The 24283-nt window shown below is 42.1% G+C and overlaps 2 protein-coding genes across 2 annotated transcripts in view; both read right to left on the bottom strand.

Moving 5' to 3' along the window:
- PRXL2A (peroxiredoxin like 2A) overlaps positions 1-13666 on the bottom strand; it is a 36584-nt gene extending 22918 nt beyond the window's left edge. The window contains exon 1 of the mRNA XM_081954112.1: positions 13508-13666. The gene's annotated coding sequence lies outside the window, so the exon portion shown is untranslated. The remainder of the gene's footprint in view (positions 1-13507) is intronic.
- A 4337-nt stretch (positions 13667-18003) lies between these two features.
- On the bottom strand, positions 18004-24283 carry EXOSC3 (exosome component 3). Its single transcript, XM_081954856.1, has 4 exons — positions 23856-24283; positions 23059-23208; positions 20207-20358; positions 18004-18825 (listed from the first exon to the last, which is right to left on the bottom strand). The coding sequence occupies exons 1-4, from the start codon at positions 24147-24149 to the stop codon at positions 18624-18626; spliced, it is 798 nt and encodes a 265-aa protein (XP_081810982.1). The 5' UTR covers positions 24150-24283; the 3' UTR covers positions 18004-18623.

The following is a 24283-nucleotide window of genomic DNA, read 5'->3' as shown; positions in this document are numbered from 1 at the left end:
ACTTAGGCTTACAAATGTTAATTAAAATCATTAGCAGCCTGCTTGACAAGAAAAAGAAAGAAGAAGAGAAAGGAGGGAGGGAGGGAGTTAAAGAAAGGAGGGAAGGAGAGAGAGAGAGAGAGAGAGAGAGAGAGAGAGAGAGAGAGAGAGAGAGAGAAGAAAGAAAGAAAGAAAGAAAGAAAGAAAGAAAGAAAGAAAGAAAGAAAGAAAGAAAGAAGAAAGAAAGAGGGAGAGAAGGAAGGAATTAATTCAAGATCACATTTCCAGGTCAGTGGACTCAAATTCTCATAATCCCTAGACAGCAAGGCTGATTACCTCATGCCCTGGGAGCTGAAGCACCAGACACTCAAAAAATAAAATAAAATGGGGGAGGCCAATTTAAACAACTGTATCTTTGTTTATTGTTTATTGATAGTGGTGACATTGGACTCCATGTATCTGAATGCGCTCAAGAGTTTGCTGCTATTCTTAACTTGCAACAATTCTAGCAGGGATGCAAACACGCCCAGTTGGCATTATTGCAAATCTTGATTGTGGATTATACTGCTGAATTTTAACAGATCCCGAAAACATTCTCACCCTTCCTTTCCAGCCTAAGTTCATTTAATGAGGGAAGAGTTGCTTATAACTGCCTTCTGCCAAATAAATTAAACAAGGCTTACTGTTTTGTTTTTTTGAGATTATACATGACTTTAAAAGCAAGGTGGATAAAAATCAACCCCTTTTTAAAAAACTGATACCTTTTTCTTACTTAGGTAATTTTGAAAATAGTTTTTCAGATACTTTGCAAAGAAGGATGGTCCAAACACATAACTATGAAGATAACGTTGAATTCTACACAACTATGTTGCTAATGTGGACATGAAAGATAAGTTAACAGTGGTGCACCAGACCTCTCTAAAAATGCAGAAATGACAAGGAGCAAACATGCAAGACTTCTTAGTAAAATTTAAAAACTGTTGCTGGGTATTCCTTTAGAACATGATGACAAAAATATTCTTCAAGGATCCCTGAAACAACTAATTGAACTTGATGAATATATATTTTATTCTCCTTATGTCACTGAGAGCATCTGCACCAGACAAATTCCTTGTGTGTCCGATTACACTTGGCCAATAAAGAATTCTGTTCTGTTCTGTTCTGTTCTGTTCTACTATTCTATTCTAACATCCACAATATTTTAGGAAAGGATTGGGGGGGGGGGGTAACTCCACCAAATAGCCTTTCCTTCTAGTATGAAACACGAACGAGAAGTAGCATGGAATACATAGGAGGCGGCTATGATGGTCTTCGGAGTTTGGCTTGAATTCCAAATATTTCATAGGAATAAAAGGAGACACCTACCAGCTCTCACCTGGATGCTAAACTCCTGGAGACCTTCCCCATTCAGAAGTCAAAAGCTCTCTGAGCAAGCAGAAGGCAGGTTCCACAGGAAAAGTCTTGAGCAAGCAGGGAGGTGTTAATTCAGCCCCTCTTAAGACAAATCATGAGTAGGACAGGCTGGTTGCCAGCCAAAAGAACCTCTGCGTTCTCTCCAGTCAGTTCCTCCAAGCAAGATCTTACCCGATATGCCTTGTGTTGAAACAGGGCTGGGGGAATCGATAATTGTACAAAGGACACAGTTCCCTAGGGATTGGGAGTCTTGGGTGAGGCTATCACAAGGAACAATCTCAATTAGACATGATTGACCAGTATGTAAAGAGAGATGTCACACTTAGGCTTACAAATGTTAATTAAAATCATTAGCCGAGAAGGGAGGGATGGAAGTAGAAAGAGAGAGAGAGCAAAGAAAGAGGAGAAAAGAAAGGAGAAGAGAAGAGAGGGATGGAAGTAGAAAGAGAGAGACAGAGAGAGAAAGAAGAAAGAAAGAGGAAGGACAGAGGAGGGAGGGATGAAAGGAAGAAGGAAGGAAGGAATTACCTATCACATCTAAGTTAACAATGGTGCGTCAGACCTCTCTAAAAATGCAGAAATGACAAGGAGCAAACACGTAAGTCTTGTTAGTAAAATTTAAAAACTGTTGCTGGGTATTCCTTTAGAACATGATGCCAAAAGTATCTTCAAGATCCCTGAAACAACTAATTGAACTAAAGCCAGTTCAGCTCTTATTATCTTCAGAGTTATTTGCTTTGTCATTAAGAATATTGTTTGAGGAAGTTTAATATGTAAAATACTGTCTTACTGAACCTGTCAAACACAATCTTTACCGCATCTCTTAAAAAATGAAACCTATACCTCATTTGGACCGGTGAAAAAAAATTCATTTCAAGTTTAAATTGTGCCCTTCATAGTGTAAAGTTTGTTTCTGCAGCTGGTTAAAATTGGTGTCTCACTGTCCCCAAAGTAGTGCAAAAGTGATTGTGTCTTTTCACCTCATACACTTTATTTTGTTTGCTCCAGCTTGTAGTTCTACCTAAGTTCAGTAATCCGCGATGTACAACCACAATAGAGCCCCCAAAAATGTTTTTTGAAATAACAAGAGGCCAAAAAAAAAACCTATTTCTTTTTTTTAATTGAAAAGTTTTAATAAATTTTTACAAATATTTTCCCCTTCCCCTCCCCTCCCTCCACCCCAACCCAACCCTACCACCCCTCCAAGCCTCACTCCCCCCAACTTCCCAAAGCAAATACAGGGTATAAACCTTTAGCAATCATACACTAACATAGGCTAACTAACTATAACAACTTTGCTCCCTCTTGTACTTTAACTCCCCTTTTATTAAACCAAATTTAGATAACCTATAACATTCCTTATTCATTCCTAGACTAATTAAAAGTTCCTTCGTCCCATGTTTATTTTAAATATAGTCAGTCCATCTTGTCCATTTCGACTTGTATTTCTCTTCTGAACAGTCTTTCCAATATACTGAAATTTTCGCCATCTCTGCTAGATTTACTACCTTTAACGTCCAATCTTGAATGATAAGCAATTCTTCCTTCTTCCCGCAATCTTGTTGCCATTATTAAGTTCAAAATCAACCTAGTCTCTATAAGTATACAGTCTGTAATTATACCTAGCAAAAACAACTGAGGAGTGAACTTCAAAAATGCTTTAGTTTCCTTACAAATCCACCATACATAATAATACATAGCATTAACACAATCAAATTTCCATTTAAATTATAAGTTGAGATATACACAAATTAACTTTTTAAGATCTAAAAACCATCTAAAAACATCTTGTAGTCTCTATCAAATTTTATTCTTGCATAAATTATCATTTCTTACCCAAATCTTTTTCCGTATTCCCATCATTAAAAACTATTGTAAATTCTCCCATTTACTGTCTCTATCTATATTTTATGCCCTAATGTTCTTAATTATACTTATATAATCTCCCATTTAAAATTGTAATATAAACTCCTAAATATGTAACCTTTTTTACTATCTCACATCCTATTAATTTTTCTGATTCTTCTTTTGGATTTATCCTGGATCGTGGAACGCTTGTAGTATTCCATTCCTTGTTTCCCCTGATAACAAAGTAGATTGCATTATCTCTTGATAGTTGTCTCTGTCTTACGATCCATGAACTAATCCAATAAGTTTTTTCAACCTGCCAACCATATTCTGCTTTTAGTTCACCAGACTGAGCGAAAGCTTCTACAAAAATTTCTTTCAAATTTTCTTCGTTATATTCTTTCAAACCTCTTATTCTCAAAACAAATTCCATCACTGTGTATTGTATCATTGTAACTTCTGCCTCTGATTTTTCAATCTTGATTTGAAGCTCATCGACTTTATTCTCCAAATTCCCATTAGACTGATTAATTTCTTCCACCCTATCGCCCAATGATGTTGCAAAAACAAATGAACCCTTAAACACATCCACTGTAGCCTCTCTAATTTGTGGACTACGGGTTTGAATTAAGTCCTTAATTTCAACCATTTCATCAGACACATTTTTAAGGGCAGTTGCAATCCCCTCCTGCAAAAACAAAACTTGTGCCTCCAGAGTGCCCCGGAGAGCTTCAAATGTCACCATTTGTGTATCCGTTCCAGCACTCTTAGAGGCACTTATATTGGTTTGTTTAAAAAGCATTTACGAATATCCAAATCACACTTTCCAGCAACCAACTTATTGAGTCCAGAAAGTCCACTTAATCCCCAAGCTTGTTAAATCTTGTAACTTTAGACATGAGCTCTTGAGACTTTTAGCGACGATAACAAACAATTAACAAATACTTTCCTTTTAAGTTTCGCTTTGATCACACCCTTTGACTTGCAGACGCCATCGTTATTACCCTTTGTTCTTTTCAATTTTCACAGAAGGAAGTAAAACTGCATCGGAGTTAAGGTTTGTGCTCGCAATTATAAAAACTCCCGTACTTGCTTTGACTGTTTTTTATTCAAATGTAGATAAGCATTGAGTGCAGGGGGTGGTCGCGACGTTTTGTTTCTGCTGCAGCAAAAGCGTCCCGAGATGCGGAGCTTTGTCGGGCTGCTGGGGAGCTCTCATCCTTCTCACCATTACTCCTGCGGGTTTATGGGGGGCTCTACCCAAAATACCCAGTAGCTCTCCTCCCCACATTTTCCCAAGAGGAGAGTTTTCAAGCCGCTTGACAGCTGGTTTACGCTGTTCTAGCAGCTTAAACACGATCTCGAGGCTGGCGTTCCCAAAGAAACGTCTTCCAACGCCTACGGTGCCACCTGGAAGTCAGAGCCCAAAATTTCTGTTGCTAAGTGAGACATTTGTTAAGTGAGTTTTGTCTCATTTTATGACCTTTCTTGCCACAGTTGTTAAGTGAATCACTGCAGTTGTGTGGCTAGTAACCTGGTTGTTAAGTGAATCTGGCTTTGACTTTGTCAGGTCGTCAAAAAAGGGGATGACGCGACCCCAGGACACTGCAACCGTCATAAATACGAGTCAGTCGCCAAGCCTCTGAATTTTGATCACATGACTTTGGGGTCATAAGTGTGAAAAGCAGTCATCAGTCTCTTTTTTTCAGTGCTATGTAACTTCCAATGGCCACTAAATGAACTGTTTTAAATCGAGGATGACCTGTAACTTAATTCGTAAGCTGTGCTTAGTCTGTAATAAGAAATGTTGATGGTCTGATGATAGGTTTATATTTGTGTTGGCTGGGAAAAGAAAATATTCACACAGAGTATTAAAAGGTCACATTTCCTCAAATGCAGGAGCTGCAAGGCCTCCTTTGATCATTTTGAGGAACTAGAAAATTGCACAGATGGAGAAAATTCAACTAAATATCACATCTTCAATAATTATAAAACCAGCTCTGATCTGCCATGTGGTCAGGCTGGCACGTAAGCAATTCTTCTGAAAAATCTCCGTTGTCACAAAAAGTATATGACAAACATATGAAAAACTATGGATTTTAAGAAGAGACTGGACACCCATTTGTCTGAAATGGCATGGGCAAGGGGTTGGACTAGACGACCTCCAAGGCTCCTTCCAACTGTTATTCTACATTCTGAACCTCTGAAATAATTGAATCAAAGTTAGCTCTTTTCTTCTGCAGCTCTTTTCTTCCAGAACTGATTTATATCCATATGTTGCTACCCTGTTGGTGACAGCTTTAGCTTGTTTTACAAGTGTTAGCAGGCCTTCTTGTGAAGTTTCTAACTCTGTAAAATGATATTTAGATGCCTTTTATGTCAGACTTTCACCCAGAAGAGAATAACTAAAAACAGTATGTTGCAACAACATCCAAGAGTTTCATTTGGAAGTTCATCGTTCACACCAAGCCAATCTAGATAAAATAAAAAAAACTTCACATCTGATTTGTTATAAAATACTGAAAAGATGGCTGTCTTGTCTCCAGTCAAACAGCAAAAACAATTACCATATTTTTCGGAGTATAAGACGCCCCTTTTTCCCCAAAAAAAAGAGGGTGAAAATCTGGGTGCGTCTTATACACTGAATACAGCTGTCCACTTCACAAAAATGGATGTGCAGAGGGTTTGGGAGGCCTGCAAAGTGCTCCTGGGGGCTAGGGACAGCAAAACAAATGAAAAACAAGCAGGTTTTTGCCTGTTCCCCCCCACCAGTCCCCAGGAACACTCTGCACTTTCCAAAGCCTATGCATGACCTGTATTTTGTGAAAAATGGGCCCGTTTTTGTGAAAAACGGGCCATTTTTTGCTCGTCTTTTGTCCCCCAGGAGCACTTTGCAAACTTCTCAAACTCTTGTATGCCCTGTTTTTCACAAAAAATGACATGCAGAGGGTTTCTGAGGCCTGCAGAGTGCAAAACCCTTTTTTAAAAATGTACCTCTTCAAAATCTTGGTGCGTCTCATACTCTGGTGTTGTGGCCCAGCAGGAGCCGTTGGAGCTGCCACCAGACTCCGAGAGCGAGGGTCCCTATGAGTCGGCTCTGGAGGACCCTGGGCAGGGTTCTGACTCTGAGCAGTGATCGGAGAGTCTGGTCGGCCACCAGGAGGCGCCTGAGGCATGGAGCAGCGGTGAGAGCCAAAGCAGGGGGGCTCCGGATGCCATGCCTTGGAGCAGTGGGAAGGAGTCACGGGACAGTGACTCAGACATAAGCAGGGAGTTCTTAGATGCCCGTTATCGCCGCGCCCACAGGCGCAAGGAGCAAGGGCGCAGTTACCGGCGGCAATTGCTCTCAGCTGCTGATAAGTAGACTCCCCTTCAGTCTATAAAAGGATTGATTGAGCATACGCCCTTTGCAGAAGTCAACAAAGGAATTATTTGGAAAGTTCTGTCTTGGAAGCTTAGCATGCTGGACAGCTGCTATCGTGTCTCTGTGCCGGAGGGTTCTGAGAGCCTTGTCGTGGTGGATTGCTGCCAAGGATCTGTCTGTCTGTCTGTGCAATAAATCCTGTTGAAGTAGTTTTGGTCCGGAGTGTGTTCTGTGTTGGCGAGGGAAGAAGGGGGGTCAGAACACTCCGGTATGTCTTATAGCCCGAAAAATACAGTAAATAGGAACCACTAAAGCTCTTGAAGAAGGCAAGTCTTCGGACCATCAAATAAACAGGGTTTATCAATAAAAGGATTAACTCTGCATTAGCAAATTTACAGAGGAAGAGTCTAATTCCAATATCCAACATCACTAGGAAGCTATGGGAACAGAAGGTTGTTTCTCTCATAAGCACAGATAGTTCTTTTTGTGGCCCGCCAGCAATCAGTGGAGTTGGCGACAGACTCGGATGATTAGGAGGTTGGGGAGGAACTTGGGCCAGTTCTGGAGAAGGCTCTGATGGATGTTTGTATCGGACACAGAGATAGAGCGAGGGCCGTCCGACATTTCTCAGCCATAGGAGAATCAGCTGCCTTTGGAGGCTGAGATGAGTGAGGAGGAAGAACAGCTTGGGCCTGTTCCAGATGCACATATGCGCAGAGCAGTTAGGAGAGGTGAACAATGGAAGACAAGGAGTCAACTTGGGAAACAAAGCACACATGGATGCTGAATGGCCCTGGCTGAGATCCCGAGAATAAATATAAGGAAAGGGGAGTGGTTGTCGTAGAAGACAAGAGTTCGTATTTCTGGAGATTTTGTTCATGGTGTTTCGTGCAACAAAGACTGTTTGCCAGAACTTAATTTGTAGCTTTCCGCTGGGAGCTCAAGACGTTGCAATTATCACAAGGAACTGATAAGGTCTTTTGCTGCAGTTAACTCCTTGAAGGACTCTTGCCTGGACTTTTCGGTGGGTGAATGCAATTAATTCACAAAAGGTAAATAAAGAGGGGTTTTTCATGACAAGGACTCTGTTTCTTGCATCTGCTAAGGCTGAGTCAGAACAGTCCTCGACATACAATCACAACTGAGCCCAACATTTCAGCTGATAAGCGAGACATTTGTTAAGTGAATTTGCCCCATATTGCAACCTTTCTTGCCACGGTTGTTAAGCAAATCAGTGCAGTTGTTAAATTAGTAACATGGTTGTTAAGTGAATCTGGCTTCCCCATGGACTTTGCTGGTCAGAAGGTCACAAAAGGGGATCAAATGACCCCAGGATATTAAAACCATCATAAATACGAGTCTGTTGCCAAGCGTCTGAATTTTGATCACCTGACCATGGGGATGCTGCAACGGTTGTAAGTGTGAAAAATGGTCGTAAGTCACTTTTGTCAATGCTGTTGTAACTTTGAATGTTCACTAAATGAATATTTCTAAGTAAAGGACTACCTGTACCATACTATGTCAACTCAGTATAGCTGGAAGAAAATGTCTAAACTGGTTTAAAATTTCATTTTTAAAAACTGAAGTAATTTAATTAATAAATAAAATTTATAGAATAAAATGAAAAAAATCTATTTGCTATTTGTATACATATATACCTCACAGAATGGCAATAAAGATTCTATGTCATCCAGAGAAGCACGGTTGTCCCAAAGGTGCTTTTCCAAGAGGCAACTGGACATTCTTGGTTTTCTTTGAAGACATTTCACTTCTACCCCAAGAAGCTTCTTCAGTTCTGAACTTCTTGGACGAGAAGCAAAATGTCTTCAAGGAAAAACAAGGGAAGTCCAGTTGCCTTTTGAGAAAGCATCTTTATATACATGGCTTCCCCCACCCACCCCTTGCAGCATTTCTACATGCTATTTATTTTTCTATCCTTGGTCTTACCATGAGGAGGCTGCAGCAGTCGTAAGTGTGAAAAATGGTCGTAAGTCACTTTCTTCAGCGCCGCAGTAACTTTGAACAGTCACTAATTGAACTGTTTTAAGTCGAGAACTACCTGTATAGTCAGTCCTGAGTGAGAAAGAATTTACTCTCTAAATTCAGATTTGAACTGAACTCCCAATTCTTTTATTATGTGTTGAGTTAAAACTTGGAATTAAACAATAGGCATGTCACACACACACACACACACACAACTTGAAGCTCAGAGACTCAACTTTCCATCAAGACAATTTCAAGCATATGCCAACCTACATAATTCTTCCAATATCAGAAATCGAACCCATTTAGGGCTGAGGCATTAAACAAAGATTGTGAAGTATTCAATCAACTCGCAGTTTCTAAGACAAAAAAAATACAGAATACCTCCAGGCTGGCTTTAAATGAAGCAAGACTCTTGAAAAGCCCAACAGTAGACTTGTGTGTTCTCCAGAAGATTTGGGAATTAAACAATCAAATTAAATCAGAACTTCTGATTTTATTGGTCTGGGTTGTCAGGACAAAAACATGGTTTCCCAGCAGCAGGAAAAACCCCTTTGTACCGTTCCTCTTTCGTACCGGATGCAATATTAAATCTACCCCAAAGACAGTGAGCAGATTGTGAAAGGCAGGTTGGAAATGATCCAGTTTCTGAACTGATTAATTTGGAAAGATATGAACCCTTAATACGTCCTCCTCGGTACTCTTTGTCTTGTAAACAAAATCCCACACTCCATCTTTTCCCATCTAAGAAGCCAAGAAAGAAAACAATCCACCTATTTGCATCGCTTCATCCATCTCTCCCTCCCTCTCCCCCCCCCTGCCTCCCTCCCTCTTGAAAGAAATTTGTGGTGAAGGTTGTATCATGCCACTAATAAATCCATACAAGGTAGAAGCAGGAAAGCAATTGCAAAGCAGTTTCAACCACTATTGTCCATTAAAGTTTACTTGGAAGATTATCAGCCTCTGATCCACTTAGCTTCATCAAAGAAGCCACATGGGTTACATGTCAATGGAAATTCTCAGCCATCCAGGTCATGGTTGCCACCAAGGTGCTTTTTCAAGAAGCAACTGCACTTTCTGGTTTTTTTCTTTTGAAGACATTTCACTTCTCCTCCAAGAAGCTTCTTCAAGTCTGGAGAAGCTGCTTGGCTGAGAAGCTTCAGAGCTGAAGAAACTTCTTGACTGAGAAGTGAAACGTCTTCAGAGAAGAAACCAGAAAGTCCAGTTGGCTCTTGAAAAAACACCTTGGGGACCACACAGGCTATGGCAGTGATGGCGAACCTATGACACGCTGCCACAGGTGGCACGCGGAGCCATTTGTCACGGCACGCGAGGCACTGCCCTGTCAGCTGGCCAGCGCGCAGGCTTCCCTGATGCCTTCGGAGCGCTTAAAACGACCCTCCGAGCAAACTGGATGTCACTTCCGGTTTGCTCGGAGGGTGGTTTTAAGCATTCCGAAGGCTTCAGAGACCATCCGGAGGCTTCCCTGATGCCTTCGGAGTGCTTAAAATGACCCTCGGAGCACTTAAAATGACCCTTCCGAGCAAGCCAGAAGTCACTTCCGGTTTACTCAGAGGGTCGTTTTAAGCATTCTGAAGGCTTCAGGGAAGCCTCTGGACAGTCCCTCCGGAGGGCCTTTGGGGGGGCGGGGGAGGCTCCCTTCGCCCTCCCCAGGCTCCTATAAAGCCTCTGGAGCCTGGGGAGGGCAAAAAAAGCATGTAAAAATGGGGGCTGCGTTGTGCATGCATGCGCACTGGGGGGGGGGTCGCGCATTGCATTATGGGTGCGGCACGCCCGCACATGATGCCCTGCGCTCCCCCCATTTGTGGCACGCGAGCCAAAAAAGGTTCGCCATCGCTGGGCTATGACAATCTTGCAGAGAGATGGGCAGCAAATAAATTGAATAAATAATTCTTTTTGGTTAGAAACATCTCTGGCCAAAATAGGTAGTTCTCAAACTTCCGACCACAGCCAAGACCGGAATGTTCATCGCTAAGTGAGGTGGTCATTAAGTGAGTTGTGGCCACTTTACCTATCTTTTTTTTGGGGGGGGGGGGGCGATTGTTAAATGAATCAAAATTCTAAACCTGCAAATCCAGCTATCAATCTGCAATTAAATCTGAAACTGTTACTGCGAATCCAGGGTCCCCCAATGGATTTTGCTTGTCCGAAGCTTGCTGGAAAGGTCACGGAAGGAGATCAGGTAACCCTGAGATGCTGCAATGGTCATAAATACATGGTAGTTGCCCAGCAACGGAATAAAGGTAGTTCTCGACTTACAACAGTTCCATTTAGTGACTATTTGAACAGTAGTGAAAAAAGGGGCTTATGACCATTTTCCACGCTTACGGACATTGCACTGCATGGCAACCCATAGTGATGTGATCGACCTTTGGACACTTGGACACTGCCTCAAATCTATGATGGTCTCGGGTGTCCCCAGTTTCACGCCATCCCCTTTTGAGACCTTCTGACAAGCAAAGTCAAGGGGGAAACTGGATTCCCTTAGCAACTGTGTGACTGACTGCAGCGATTCATTTAACAAACTGTGACCGGAAAGGTCGTACAAAGGGACAAAGCTCAACTCGTCTCACTTAGCAATGGAAACTCCACTGTGGTCATAAGTCGAGGACTACCTGTACTGATCACGCTGCAATGGTCACAAGGGTGAGGACCATGTGAAAGTCTTTGTTTTTTTCAGTATTGTCATAACTTAAAATGTTGGATAAATAGACAGTTTTTAAATGGAAGATTAACTGGAAATCGTTCTACATAAAGAACTCTGAACACGTTCACTAACTGACTTCACATGAAGGCTTGCACTGATCTCACTGCTTTTTATTTTATTTTTTATTTTGCACACAGGGCTATTTTTGCATATTAAAAAGGAACTGCGGGGTTTTTAAAGCTTAGAACTTACATGCATGACTTTTGAGCTGCACTGAGAATGTTCAGGGATGCAATAACCTGAGGCCTCTTATGCAACTTTGAAGGTAATTTCTACACCTTGTATCCACCCTGTACCTTTTAATTCCATTCTAATTCCATTCAACAGCACATGAGGCAGCTTTAATAAATTATAATCCCACCCACGATACCACTTGTTTGTTTCAGATTAAGAGTGGCAAGCAAATCCAGTTAATTATCAGGTCCACTTTAGGTGTTGAAACCCAGATCTAGGGTTTTTTTAAAAAAAAAAACACCATAAAATTTAACAAAATATTTTTTTTCTGTACATTAGATTGTATGAAATGTATTAAAGTTTAAAATAATGGTTTAAAACTGGTTTATCTTTTCTGCGTGTTTAAAATCTAGGCTTATTTAAAAGCAAAAACTGGGGAGCTGGAGAGTTGCCTCTTGAAAAAGCACCTCTGGGACAACCATGACCTGGATGGCTGAGAAACTCCATAGACACCCACTGGCAAACCCTGAATTCAATAGATAAAAATAATTTAGTTTAAAACATTTGGGGAAAGAGGTTGGGGTTTTTTGGTCTGTTTTTTTCTTGGCAATCTGATTTTATCTGAGCACAAAATCCTGTGGAGATTTTTTTGTCAAGGAAACCTCACCAGCAACCCCAATAACTCTTAATTTTGCGGTATGCAAACCCTCTGCAGCCGATTCTACAAAAATGTCTGTAAGCAACCAGGGCTTTATTATTCTTACTGACTCCAATTTCTCAATGCGGTTGAGCAGAATCAGGCTTTCAGAAGTAGAGAAACCTCTTTTCAATATTTTTTACCTCTGACCTAGCCATCTGCCAATTAAACAAAAAATCGCGGTTGTCCCGTTTTCCTGTCTTTTGGTGGAGCTATTTTCTTAAGCCTCATTCGGAGCCCACACCTAAAAACACTTGCATCTGAAAAACCTGCAGGGAAAGTTTTTTTAAAAAAACAAACAGTAACAGCCAATATTTGTCCCACCTTTCTTTCCTAGCGTTCCTTCTAAGCGATAAAACACCCATAAGTTTTCCTAATTGCACAATTGTGACACTTTGCACTGGCGTTATTTGCTTTTACTGCACTGCATTCCCAAACATGTGATCGGAGCGCAAGAGAACGGGGGGGGAGGGGGAAAAGAACGTTCTTAAAACACAAAAGCAGCAATGTTAAGAGTCCCTTTATCCTAAGAAAGGCCCGTAACCCCCTTTGGAGCCACGTTTTGTGTTTCTGCAGGATAAAAAGATCGGACACAAACGTGCATGCAATGAAATGGGAAAATATCTTGTAAAGACCGCGAGGGGCTTCGCTCCCCGATTTCGACAGAAGTTCCTATCCAAGTTTGTTTCTATCCCACATTCGTAGTTAGCAGCAGAAGGGGGGAAGGGAGCGGTGATGGGTCGGAAAAGCAAGCTTGGATCTAAGCCTCTCCAAATAGAAAGTCAGGGAACATCAAGACTCACAGAATCGCAGAGTTGTAAGGGAGCCTGGAGGTCATCTAATCCCACCCCCTAACTCAAGCCTGGAGACTCTTACAGGATTACAGAATCACACAGTTGGAAGGGACCTTGGAGGTTATCTAGTCCAAATCCCTTGCTCTAGCTGCAGAAAGCACCCAGTTAGAAGAGCCACCCCTTGGGCTCCTCCCTTCTAGCTGGACTCCTGAGGGTTTTGCAAATAGGTGAACGCTGGTTTTTATTATTTTTTAAGCAAAAATTGGGAAACGGTTTAAGGTCCACCTTGTTTTCTCTACTTTGAATCAAGACTTTGGTAAGATAGCGCGTTTCTCCCCACCAACCACAACAGCCCTTTCCCACCGGGCGCGGGTGGTGCTCTCGGCGTGACGCCCATAAACTTCCAAAGGGGGGGAGAAAGCCCGAAGCCTGAGCCTTTGCAGAGGGCAAATACCGCTTCCCTGGGAGTAGAGGGTTTCTGCAAGGCTTGGTCCCCGGCTTGGCTGACGTGAGGCTCGCGAACTCACATTCAGAAGATCCGCAAATGATGCTCTCGCCGGCTCTCCATCCCCGCGCTCCTGCGCCACAACCGCCAGCCCGCACCTGTCCTCACCTGCAGCCTAAACCCGCAGCTCTGGCAGCCTTCCCACGACCCATAAGCCCCCAGGGCATGGGATGGGGAGGGGGAGAGAATGTCTCCGCTCAGGCCAACTAAATCAATCGAGAGACGGCGATTCAATCCAGCATCCGGAGCGATCAGGGTTTTAACCAAGCGATGCGCAAAAAAGCCCTTCGATCCGTAGGCGCAAAAGGGCTGCAGCCGCGTAGTTTGCACAGCTGTTTCTCTTGTCCTTCGGGGGAGCCATGTTTGTTGGGCTCAACTAACCCAATCCCGATTGTCTTTGGCTAAGAACAGCATCTCTGCAAAACTGGGCTGCAAAACACGGAACGGCCGCCGGCTGGCAGCCCAGTTGTTCTTCTTGTCTTTGTTTTACCACCACCGCCCCCCCCCCCCCCCCCAGCAGCAGTCTGGAGATTGTAGCCCTGGTTTAGCAAGCTTGGGTTACAGCCTCCAGAAAAAAAGGGGTTGAGCTGATGAAATGAGTTGTGTGAAGGGGTTGTGGGAGGCACCAAAAAGTGACATGTTTCAATTCCTGTAATGTTCAGCCTTGATGGTGACCACTGGGGAAGTCTAAGGAAGGAGTGGAAAAATCCCAATGGCCAGATTGAGAAAGTCCTGAATGCATGTTCTCCCAGGGCTGGTAATTCAGAGTGGGACAGAAGTTGGAAAGCATGGAATGGGCACAGAATTTCAGGGAAAGGAGCTGAAAGTGTGGTTTTGGGCAGGTTTGAGGATATTGGGACTCTACTGCAAACCCTAACTTGACTCTTGAACAGAAAAACAACATTTCTGCTCTCTGGATCCACACATTGACACCTTCAGGACCTCCTCAAGAGAGGGATCTTGGAGCTGTAAAATCACCCAGTATTTCCAGATTCCGAGAACAGCTTTAGGGGAGATACCGAAGCAAACGTCCTGGCATTATCACTTCTAAGCTGAATGAAGTCTCACCCACCATTTTAAAAATTAAGGATGTCCTCGCTTATCACTAAGACCACACCTGGAGTACTGCAACCAATTTTGGTCACCATACTACAAAAAAAGTGGATACTTTGGAAAAAGTGCAAAGAAGAGCAACTAGGATGATCAATGGCCTGAAGACTAAACCATATAAAGAACAGCTGCAGGATTTGGGTTTGGCTAGTCTAAAGAAAAGATGAATTAGGGGTGACATGATAGCAGTATTCCAGTACCTGATGGGCTGCCTCAAAGAAGAGAGGGTCAAATTATTCTCCAAAGTACCAGAGGGCAGGGCAATAAACAATGGATGGAAACTGACCAAGGAGAGAAGCAACCTGGAATTAAGGAGAAACTTCATAACAGTGAGGACAATTAACCAGTGAAATGGCTTGCCTTCAGAAATCAAGAGCACTCCATCACTGGAGGTTTTTAAGAAGAGACAGTCACTTATCTGAAATAGTAGGGTCTCCTGCATGAGCAGCGGGCTGAACTAGAAGACCTCCAAGGTTCCTTCCAGCTCATTCATTCTATTCTCTGGCTACTTTGACAAGTTACGCAGCAAACTTACTAAGGCCAGGCCAGCGTTTAACTAAGTTCAATAGACAACACAAGCATGGATCCATTCCTGGAGATTTCAGAGATATGTTTGTGATGATGTAGTCCCAGAACACAGAGCACCATCTTATTCTATTCACTTCTTCATTAGATTTATATTCACCATTGTTCACAGACTCACAGCAACATTAACCATGGACTGCCTCAGAGATACTTCCTTCTTTGCATTTCAAATTATTAAATATGTGTACCATTAAGGTTTGGTTTCACGATCTCTGAACAGCCTAATTTTTGCTAAAAAAATTTCTAATCAGGTAATCCTCGACTTAACTAAAATTGAGCCCCAGATTTCTGTTGCTGAATGGGACAGTGGTTCAGCGAATTTCTGCCCCCATCTCGTGACCTTTCCTCTCATGGTTATTAAGTTAATCACTGTAAGCCATTACTGAACATGATTGTTAAACGAATCTGGCTTCAAGCAGTTTGGAAGTTCGATTGTCATTGGCTCAAGGTACACACACACACATACTCTTACATATATATTTATATATCAGTGACTACATTACCTCTGTAAATGCCATACACTAAATAAATGATAATATAAAAGCCCGTAAGAAAACCTGATTTTAAAAAAAATACAATGGAAGTGAGATAAAATCAACCTTTGGTTTGCTCAAGGCCTGATGACCCACCTAAGCAGCTGACTCATCTGGCTGAGCAAGTCACAAGATGAAGAGAGCCAAGGGCTGTTCCAGTCCTCTGAGGAACTTATCCATGTTTTGCAGGCAAACAAAAAATTACCAGAAGTTACTCATCAAATAAGAACTAAATAAGGAGTAGGTTACATTCCATCCTCTTCATACTTAACTTAGGGTAGAAAGTTACCCTGTTTCCCCGAAAATAAGACCTCTCCTGATAATAAGCCCAACTGAGTTTTTGAGTGCATGCGCTAAAATAAGCCCTCCCCGAAAATATTGCAACACAGCAGCAGCCATGAGGTGACCATGCTCGCCACCTCCTGCACATCAAAAATAATAAGACCTTCCCAAAAATAAGGCCAAGAGCTTATTTCAGGGTCAAAAGAAAATAAGATCCTGTCTTATTTTCGGGGAAACATGCTAGCACCCACCAATATTTCAAGAATGAAATATTTTGAGAAATGTTAAAAAGGCAGGATATTATTTCTCTGGATGAGAAGTTTTTAGAGGGAGAAAGTAGCCCACACCCTTCCTTAATGCCCACAGCAGATGTCAGCACTTAAGAGATAAAGAAAGATAGCTTTATTCATAGGCAAAGTAAATACTGCAGGCAGAAATCCATTCAAGGCAGGGTATTTTGAAATTCCCTACTGCAAGATCTGAACAAAGGTAGGATTAGCCCTCGGCCACAATAGGAATTGCCCGACAAGCCCCTTCATTGCATCGCCCTCAGAAACTTCAACCAAACTTAGGTTAGACAAACGCCTAGGACAGCGATGGCTAACCTTTTTGGCGCCAAGTGCCAAAAGCGTGCATAGATGTGCACATCCATAATGCAATGCACGCCGACCCTCTTCACCCCACGCTCCCATGCATGCATGCATGACCCCCCCCACCTGTGCCCCACGCATGCGCGGCAGAGACCCCAAAACCTGCTGGCCAGCAGGAGGCGTAGGCACATGTGCGGTGAAGCTGAGCTGGGGTGATGGCTCACATGCTCACATGCCCGTAGAGGGCTCTACATGCCATAGGTTCACCATCATGGACCTGAAGCTGCACCAGAAGCACCCATGTGGTTCTGCATCATCACTAAACCATTTTCCAATCAGCCTCCAGCTTCCATTTTGTCTCCAGTGCCTTTCTCCCGGCCTGCAATTGAAGCAGATGGATATTTCTTCCCACATTAGGAATGTGTGTGTGTGTGTGTGTGTGTTGTATTTGTACTGATAAATAAAGGGAGACTAGTATAGATCTATTTTGAGCTAATTAGCTCTCATCAGCTAGCCATACCCTTACTGGGATTTGAACCTGGGCTGTATTATATCTTAGGCAGGAGTCTTAGCCACTATGCCACAGGCTCTCCTCCTTATCAGTTGAGCCAGGGAAATAGGTATGTATTTGTGTTACAACCCCTGGTATGCCTAAATATGGGAGGAAGGTCACTACTCCCTCTTTCTGTCCTTCGGCTCATCACAGAAGACCATGTTAACCAGACAGAAAGAGGGAGTAGTGACCTTCCTCCCAGTAGACAGTCAAGCAAGCTTTTGCAGATTTCTGAAAGACCTTGTGCATTTCACAAGACAAAAGGCAGAGATTTAAGCTAGGCAAGAGGCCACAGATAGCCCAAATCTTCTCAATGGCTGACAAAATGCAAATGAATTCCACTTTATAAAAAGGAGAGATTCAGCTGCAATGATGCAAACCCAGGATCAATGTCCAATCAATGATCTTGGGAAAGAGCATGGCTCCTTTGAAATGCTGGGTTGCTGCATTGATACATCTGCCATCAAAGCCCTCCTGCACATAGACAACATAAAAACACCAGATTTTTATGCTCCTTGAATAGGAGCCTTTCTAAGCTGCTGTCTGATGAATCCTTCAAGGCTAGCCATTCTTCTAACCTGCCATGTATGTTTAACTTTAAAAAAAAATAGCAAGAAAAACAATTCCACAATTACTTTCAGAATCAGTACAAAATAGTAAAGAACCAACACCAGACAAACAAAATAGAAAGGAATCAATATCACAGGGATACAAAGTAGCAAGAAATCAATACCACAGTGATCATTCCATAATAAATCAAACTACAGTTCTGTTTTCTTTAAAATTGCTGCCGTTGGTATTTATCCCATTTGAGTTAAAATGTTGTGATCCTTGTTTGGCCATTCACATAAACAGGGAGATCAAGTTTTCACTGCAATGTTTGATTATATATTTAAGCTGAAGAGAAAGCTAAATAAATGTGTAACTGAAAAGTCTAATTCAATGCCAAAGCCAAACATTAATTTTGCAATCATTTTGCATCCAAAGTGTTAAATCTTTGAGAGAAACTTAATTTTCTGGTTGTTGTTTATACAACAGCAGTACATTTCTCTGGTAATTTTTATTTATATTTCATTTTTTCAGCATCTACATTTCAGAATAAAAATCCAACTCAGTCTTAGGCCATGATGCATGTACATACATCTCAGTGAATTAAAAAATTTCTTGTGAAAAAGTCTGTACATATTTGCAAATAAAATGAAACAAATATCAAGTTAAAAAATAGCAAGTATCTCCTTTTTTAAATCTTCAACAAACATTTACAAGGCTGTAGTTCGGGAATCTTCACAAAAAGTCCACTACTAAGTACAGAACTTCCCATTTGAAAAATAAACAGGATAGAGTACAAGAAACAACAACCAAAAAATACACAGAATTAACAGCTCTAGTTTGTATTTATCTTATACCTATAAAATATTTAAATGTGCAGCATTTTCTCTTTCTCTGGAAATTTATCACGCGTCATCATCCTCATCCTCTCTCCCATCAGTTTTCTAACAATTTTGCAATTACACATTTCCTCTGTTCGGCTGTCATGTGCTCACAAGCCTCCAGAACATTTGCTATTATTAAAGTCTGTTGAATTGTTTTGGCTTTTACCCAGATTCTTCCATTCATTCCTAACACTAGCTCAAAAGGATAAAGTTGTCCCAAATCCCATATGATTTCACAATCTGGAGCCAAGAGTCTGAAATTAAAACAATAGGGAGAGAGAGAGAGAGAAATCAATTCATGACATCAATCCAATCTCAATTATTAATATATTATTTTTCTTTGAAACCCTAGCCAAATATCCTTGTTAAGAGTCAAGACTGCTTTTAATTTCTCCTTTCTGGGAAAACAGAATTGTTATAAAATGAGGCCTAAGGTCTGAAGCAGTGGTTCTCAACCTGTGGGTCGGGAGCCCTTTGGGGGTCAAACGACCCTTTCACAGGGGTCGCCTAAGACCATCGGAAAACACATATTTTTGAAAAAATACGGAAAACATAAAATAATTTTATGGTTGGGGTAACATGAGGAATTGTAATAAAGGGTCGCGGCATTAGGAAGGTTGAGACCCACTGGTCTGAAGACTGTTGTTCCATGTAAAGATATAAAACAACTTCTCTATAGCTTTGGGGTGCAAGTTTTCCCTTTGTGTGTGTGCGTGCAAGTTCAGAGTAGCAAAATTCTTGAAAATGCTGATGAGATCTGTGTACTGAAGAGAGCTAGTGCTGCTGGGAAGTGAAATCCATTAAACATTTTGACAAAAGGGGAAAAGAAACCAGAAGTAAAAAAAAAATCACGAATCTAAATTTACTGTACAACTCAAGACCATAATTGAGCCCAAAATTTATGTTGCTAAGTGAGAGATTTGTTTTTTTACTATTATTAAGGTTTTATTTTATTATATAAAATACAAAGAAGAGCAGAAAAAATAGGAAATTAAGGGAAGGGAGTGGGGAAAAGGGGTGTGCGATACAAGGGAAAAAGAAAGGAGGCTTTTTAGTATTTTGAAGGGGAAAAAGTGAAAAAAGGGTTTTTCCCCTTTTTTTCAGTAAGGTCAAAGAATTTGAAAGAATACAATGAATTTTGTAAATAAAAATTGTGATAGTTCACAAAGATTACTGGGTGAAAATAGAAATACACATTATTTCCATAGCAAGGAAGATAAAGCAAGAATGGTTAAATTGATTATTTTATTCAAAGAGGAAAATGTCTTTTTATTTGGATATCACTTCTGGAATTTGTGCTTGTGAAGAAAAAAATGAAACTTTGACCTTGGTTTTGTTGTTCAGAAAGATTTGGTGTTATAAGAATGGCTAGTTATATATTAATGTGTAAAAGTAAAAGTTGAGGCTAGAGTGTGTTTATCTTGTACTGTGCTAAGAAGAGTTAGAAATCAATGCTAAGTGAGATATTTGTTAAGTGAGTTTTGCCCCATGTTACAATTTTCCCTCAATCGTGGTCATCAATTGAGGACCACCTCTGTTAACTGGTTTTTTTTTTTTTTAAAAGAAACCTATACTACGAAACATGGGAAAGGCATAAATGACATAGTTCCAGAGTAAGAATTCCTTGACACCTACTTTCTTATCAGGCCTAGCGAGACCTTGAATAAAAAGCCATTCTGTCCTATGATTCCCATGCCATTCGCCCGGCCGCTGCTGTCTATGCAGACCATCTCGGGTTCCATGTCTTTATTGGCCACGATAAACTGGCCATAAATGAGGTCACCCACCTAAAGAAAGGGGGGGGGGGAAGCATTTAACAGATTTACATTCTGCCTTTTTCACTACAAGCGCAAAGTGACACCCACTTCAGTTGTGTCCTCATCACACTGCACAGGATGATGGAGTAAGAAAAAAAGTCTGTGCAAAGTACCTAAAGTAGGCAACAGAATGGTCCTGAACCTAGGTCTCTCTGGTTCCAGATCAACAACTGAACTACTATCTCACAGTAACAAAATTGCACTCTTTGAAGGATCATTGGGGTTAGTTTGGTATGACTCCCTTTGCAGTGACGTGCAGTCAGGGGAGGCAGAGCCTCACTGCTCTCATCATGAAAATAAAAAAAAAATACTCCGGGAAGCCGTGAAAGTGGCTGGGAGAGGCGCGCGGCTTGGTTTAGCCTCCCTGGACATCTCAGCAGCAGCCCCAAGTGTGCCGATCTCGCCATTTTTTGCATCGGGCGAGCCCGGGATCCTTGCAAGGAGAATGGGACCACGTGTGCAGGCAGCTCCTCAATGCCAGCCTCAGATCAGAGCAGCCGCGGTCCCCTTCATGTTGGCTTAGGAAGGAGGGGAATGGGACCACGTGTGCAGGGGAAGGGGATCACGCTGTGCTAATCTGAGGCTGTGGGCTGAGGAGCCGCCTGCACACGTGGTCCCATTCCCCTTGCAAGGATCCAGGGCTCGCCCGATGAAAAAAATGCCTAGGTAACATCATCAGTGCTAGAAGGGGGGGGGGGAGGAGAAAGGAGAAGTTTCTCTTCTCAGAAATATCTTCTTAGTGGAGCTGCGGCAGCCTGTCTGTCCCTTTCTGACATTTCTAAGAGAAACTTCTCCTTTCTCCTCCTTCTCCCTGCCCATTCCCTTCTAGCACTGATGATGTTACCTAGGCATTTTTTGCATCGGGTGAGCCCAGGATCCTTGCAAGGGGAATGGGACCACGTGTGCAGGCGGCTCCTCAATGCCAGCCTCAGATCAGCGCAGCCGTGGTCCCCTTCATGTTGGCTTAGGAAGGAGGGGAATGGGACCACGTGTGCAGGGGAAGGGGATCGCAGCTGTGCTCATCTGAGGCTGTGCACTGCTGAGGAGCTGCCTGCACACGTGGTCCCATTCCCCTTGCAAGGATCCCAGGCTCGCCCGATGCAAAAAATGCCTAGGTAACATCATCAGTGCTAGAAGGGGGGGGGGGGGGGGTTAGGAGGAGAAAGGAGAAGTTTCTCTTCTCAGAAATGTCTTTTCAGTGGAGCTGCGGCAGCCTGTCTGTCCCTTTCTGACATTTCTGAGAAGAGAAACTTCTCCGTTTGGGCTGCGCCCGTGCGATCGGAGCAACCACGCGGTTTGATGACATCATCAGCCTCACAGTCATAAACCTCACCGCACGTCACTGTCCCTTTAAGGAGAGTGTTCCCCAAAGGTGCCTTTTCAAAAGCCAACTGGACCTTTTCTCTTGTAGACGTTTAGCTTCTAACCGAAGAAGCTTCTTCAGTTCTTGGATGAGAAGCAAAACATCTTCAAGAGAAAAACCAAGGAAGTCCAATCACCTTTTGAAAAAGCACCTTTGGGACAACCGTGACTTGGATAACTGAGAAGCTCCATAGACACATTAAGGAAAGTTATCTTTTATGTGAGAACAGAAGCATCGCAACTATACAAAAGAGCATTCACAGCATCTCCATGCAACTCAAGAAGTTTATCAGAAATATTTTGCCCAGTACACTAATGCTGTTGGCATTGGTTCTCATTAAACAGGAAAAACAAGTTCATCTGTTGTAGAATGGACACATTGGTCAACTGATTTGTGAAATGTTGTCCTATTATAGCTTGGTATCCTCATCTAATGAATAATACTCCAAAGAAGTCAAAAGGGAAAGGGAAAAGAACCAGGGAGAGAAGCTAATGATCTTAACGGCAATACATAACTATGATTATGCTTAATATTTAGCCTTCAGTAGATCAATGATCTGCATTTCTACTTCGTGTTCTCATACAACCAGATGTACAATCTGCTTGCTATCTCATATGCCCTTGTTCCCCAAAGGTTTGCTTGCTCTTAAGATAATGTCTTTGAAATTTAAGTCATCCTGGTGACCCATAATAATGTGATAGCATTAGAGCTGACCCCACCACAGCTTCTTAAAATAGCTACATCTTACTGCAAGGAATAAACCCAGCCGCCTCTGTTTTTATCTGGATTAGAAGTACTGACTGAACACGTTGGTTTTTTATTTATTTATTTCATGTCCAGATCAAACCTTATGAGCCATAGTGGTGCAGTGGTTAGAATGCAGTATTGCAAGCTACTTCTTCTGTCTGCCGACTGCTAGCAGTTCGAATCTCGCCAGGCTCAAGGTTCACTCAGCCTTCTATCCTTCCGAGGTTGGTAAAATGAGGACCCAGATTGTTGAGGGCAAGAGGCTGACTCTATAAACTGCTTAGAGAGGGCAATAAAGCCCTGTGAAATGATATGTACGTCTACGTGCTATTGCTAAACTGCCAAAATGAGGCTACCTTTCTGGTTTTGTCGTTGGCCAAAAAGAAATCACTTTCAGGGCAAACCACAAGATCAAACCAAGAAGCCAGATCAAACATGTTGACATTGAACACTAAACTCTAAAGTCACGGCTCAAACCCCACCCAGATCTGCTCAGAAACATCCCTGGGTACAATAGGATGATTTTCCTGCTCCTTGCAGTGCTTGAGAGGGTTCTTCACCTGCACATTCGGCCTGTTCCTTTTGGTGGCTCCTTCAAATGCCAAGTAAGAGAGAGAAGCATGTTCGCTGCCTCCAACATCCAGTTTGAATATGTCCCCAGCTTTGGCCGTCACTATGCCGATCACATGATCTCCCTTTACTGGGACATACTGGCAAGAATAAGAAAAAAATGTTTTTTTCCCCTTTTCGACAGAAAACAAAGTAGTGGTATCATGCAGACCTCCCCTCCCTGCAATCCACCATGAATATAGTGTGTTTTTTCTTGCAAAGTGCCACTGTACATAAATACAGCATTCCTGGCCCAAATATTTATATTTATTATGTAACATATACTATACATAATATAGTACTATGTAATAATGTGAATGTGATGTGAGTACGCCATATATTATATATATTAGATGTCAACTATATTTTATAGTTTATAGTTATAGTTTATAAAAAATTATTATATATTATATAAATTAATATCTTACATTATAAATATAAAAGTAAACTTTCTGTTATATATTTTATATAAATTAAATTATTTCATATGACTGCATTATATATCATTATACTTTAATATAATGAATTTAATTAATTCATTAACTTTGCATATGCACCAAAGACAAATTCCTTGTGTGTCCAATCACACTTGGCCAATAAAGAATTCTATCTATTCTATTAACATAAAACTACAGTGTATAATATTTTATTATATCTTCTTCCGGTTTTTTTATAGCCATGCACGCATTTGCAGATACTGGGGCCACCAGCCGACTGTCCCCGAATTGCGCACGCGCAGCTTCCTTACCCGCTTCTGTTGTGAGTCCACCCAATAGGTTCCCCCGGAACTACTTCCGCTCCCACTTCCGGTCTGGGCGGAATGGCCGCGGTAACGAAGCAGCCCGCATTTGGTGACTAGCAGGCCGTCGGCGCCGCGTCTCAACCCCGGCCCGCAAACCAACCGCCCCTTCTGCGGCCCGCTCGCATTCAGACGCAGCCGCTCGCCGTCCGCTTCGCCCTGGCTGGGCAAAATCAACGCTTCCCCCGGCATTACCACTTGTCCCACCCGCGTCTCGGCCAAGCAAGCGGCGGCACCCGCCATAATGTCAGAAAATGGCCCTTCTAGTTGCCGCCTCGCGCCTGCGCAGGAGAAGCATCTGCGTTTGCGCAAATGAAGCACCACGTCGGATTGCAAAAAAATAATAATTTCTAGAGTGATGCTGGCCTTGGCGTCCT

This window comes from Natrix helvetica, assembly GCF_964273705.1.
Source record: "Natrix helvetica genome assembly, chromosome: 5".
NCBI classification, from domain to species: domain Eukaryota; kingdom Metazoa; phylum Chordata; class Lepidosauria; order Squamata; family Natricidae; genus Natrix; species Natrix helvetica.
The sequence above is the reverse complement of the archived record's forward strand: the minus strand, read 5'-3'. Positions and strand labels throughout refer to the sequence as shown.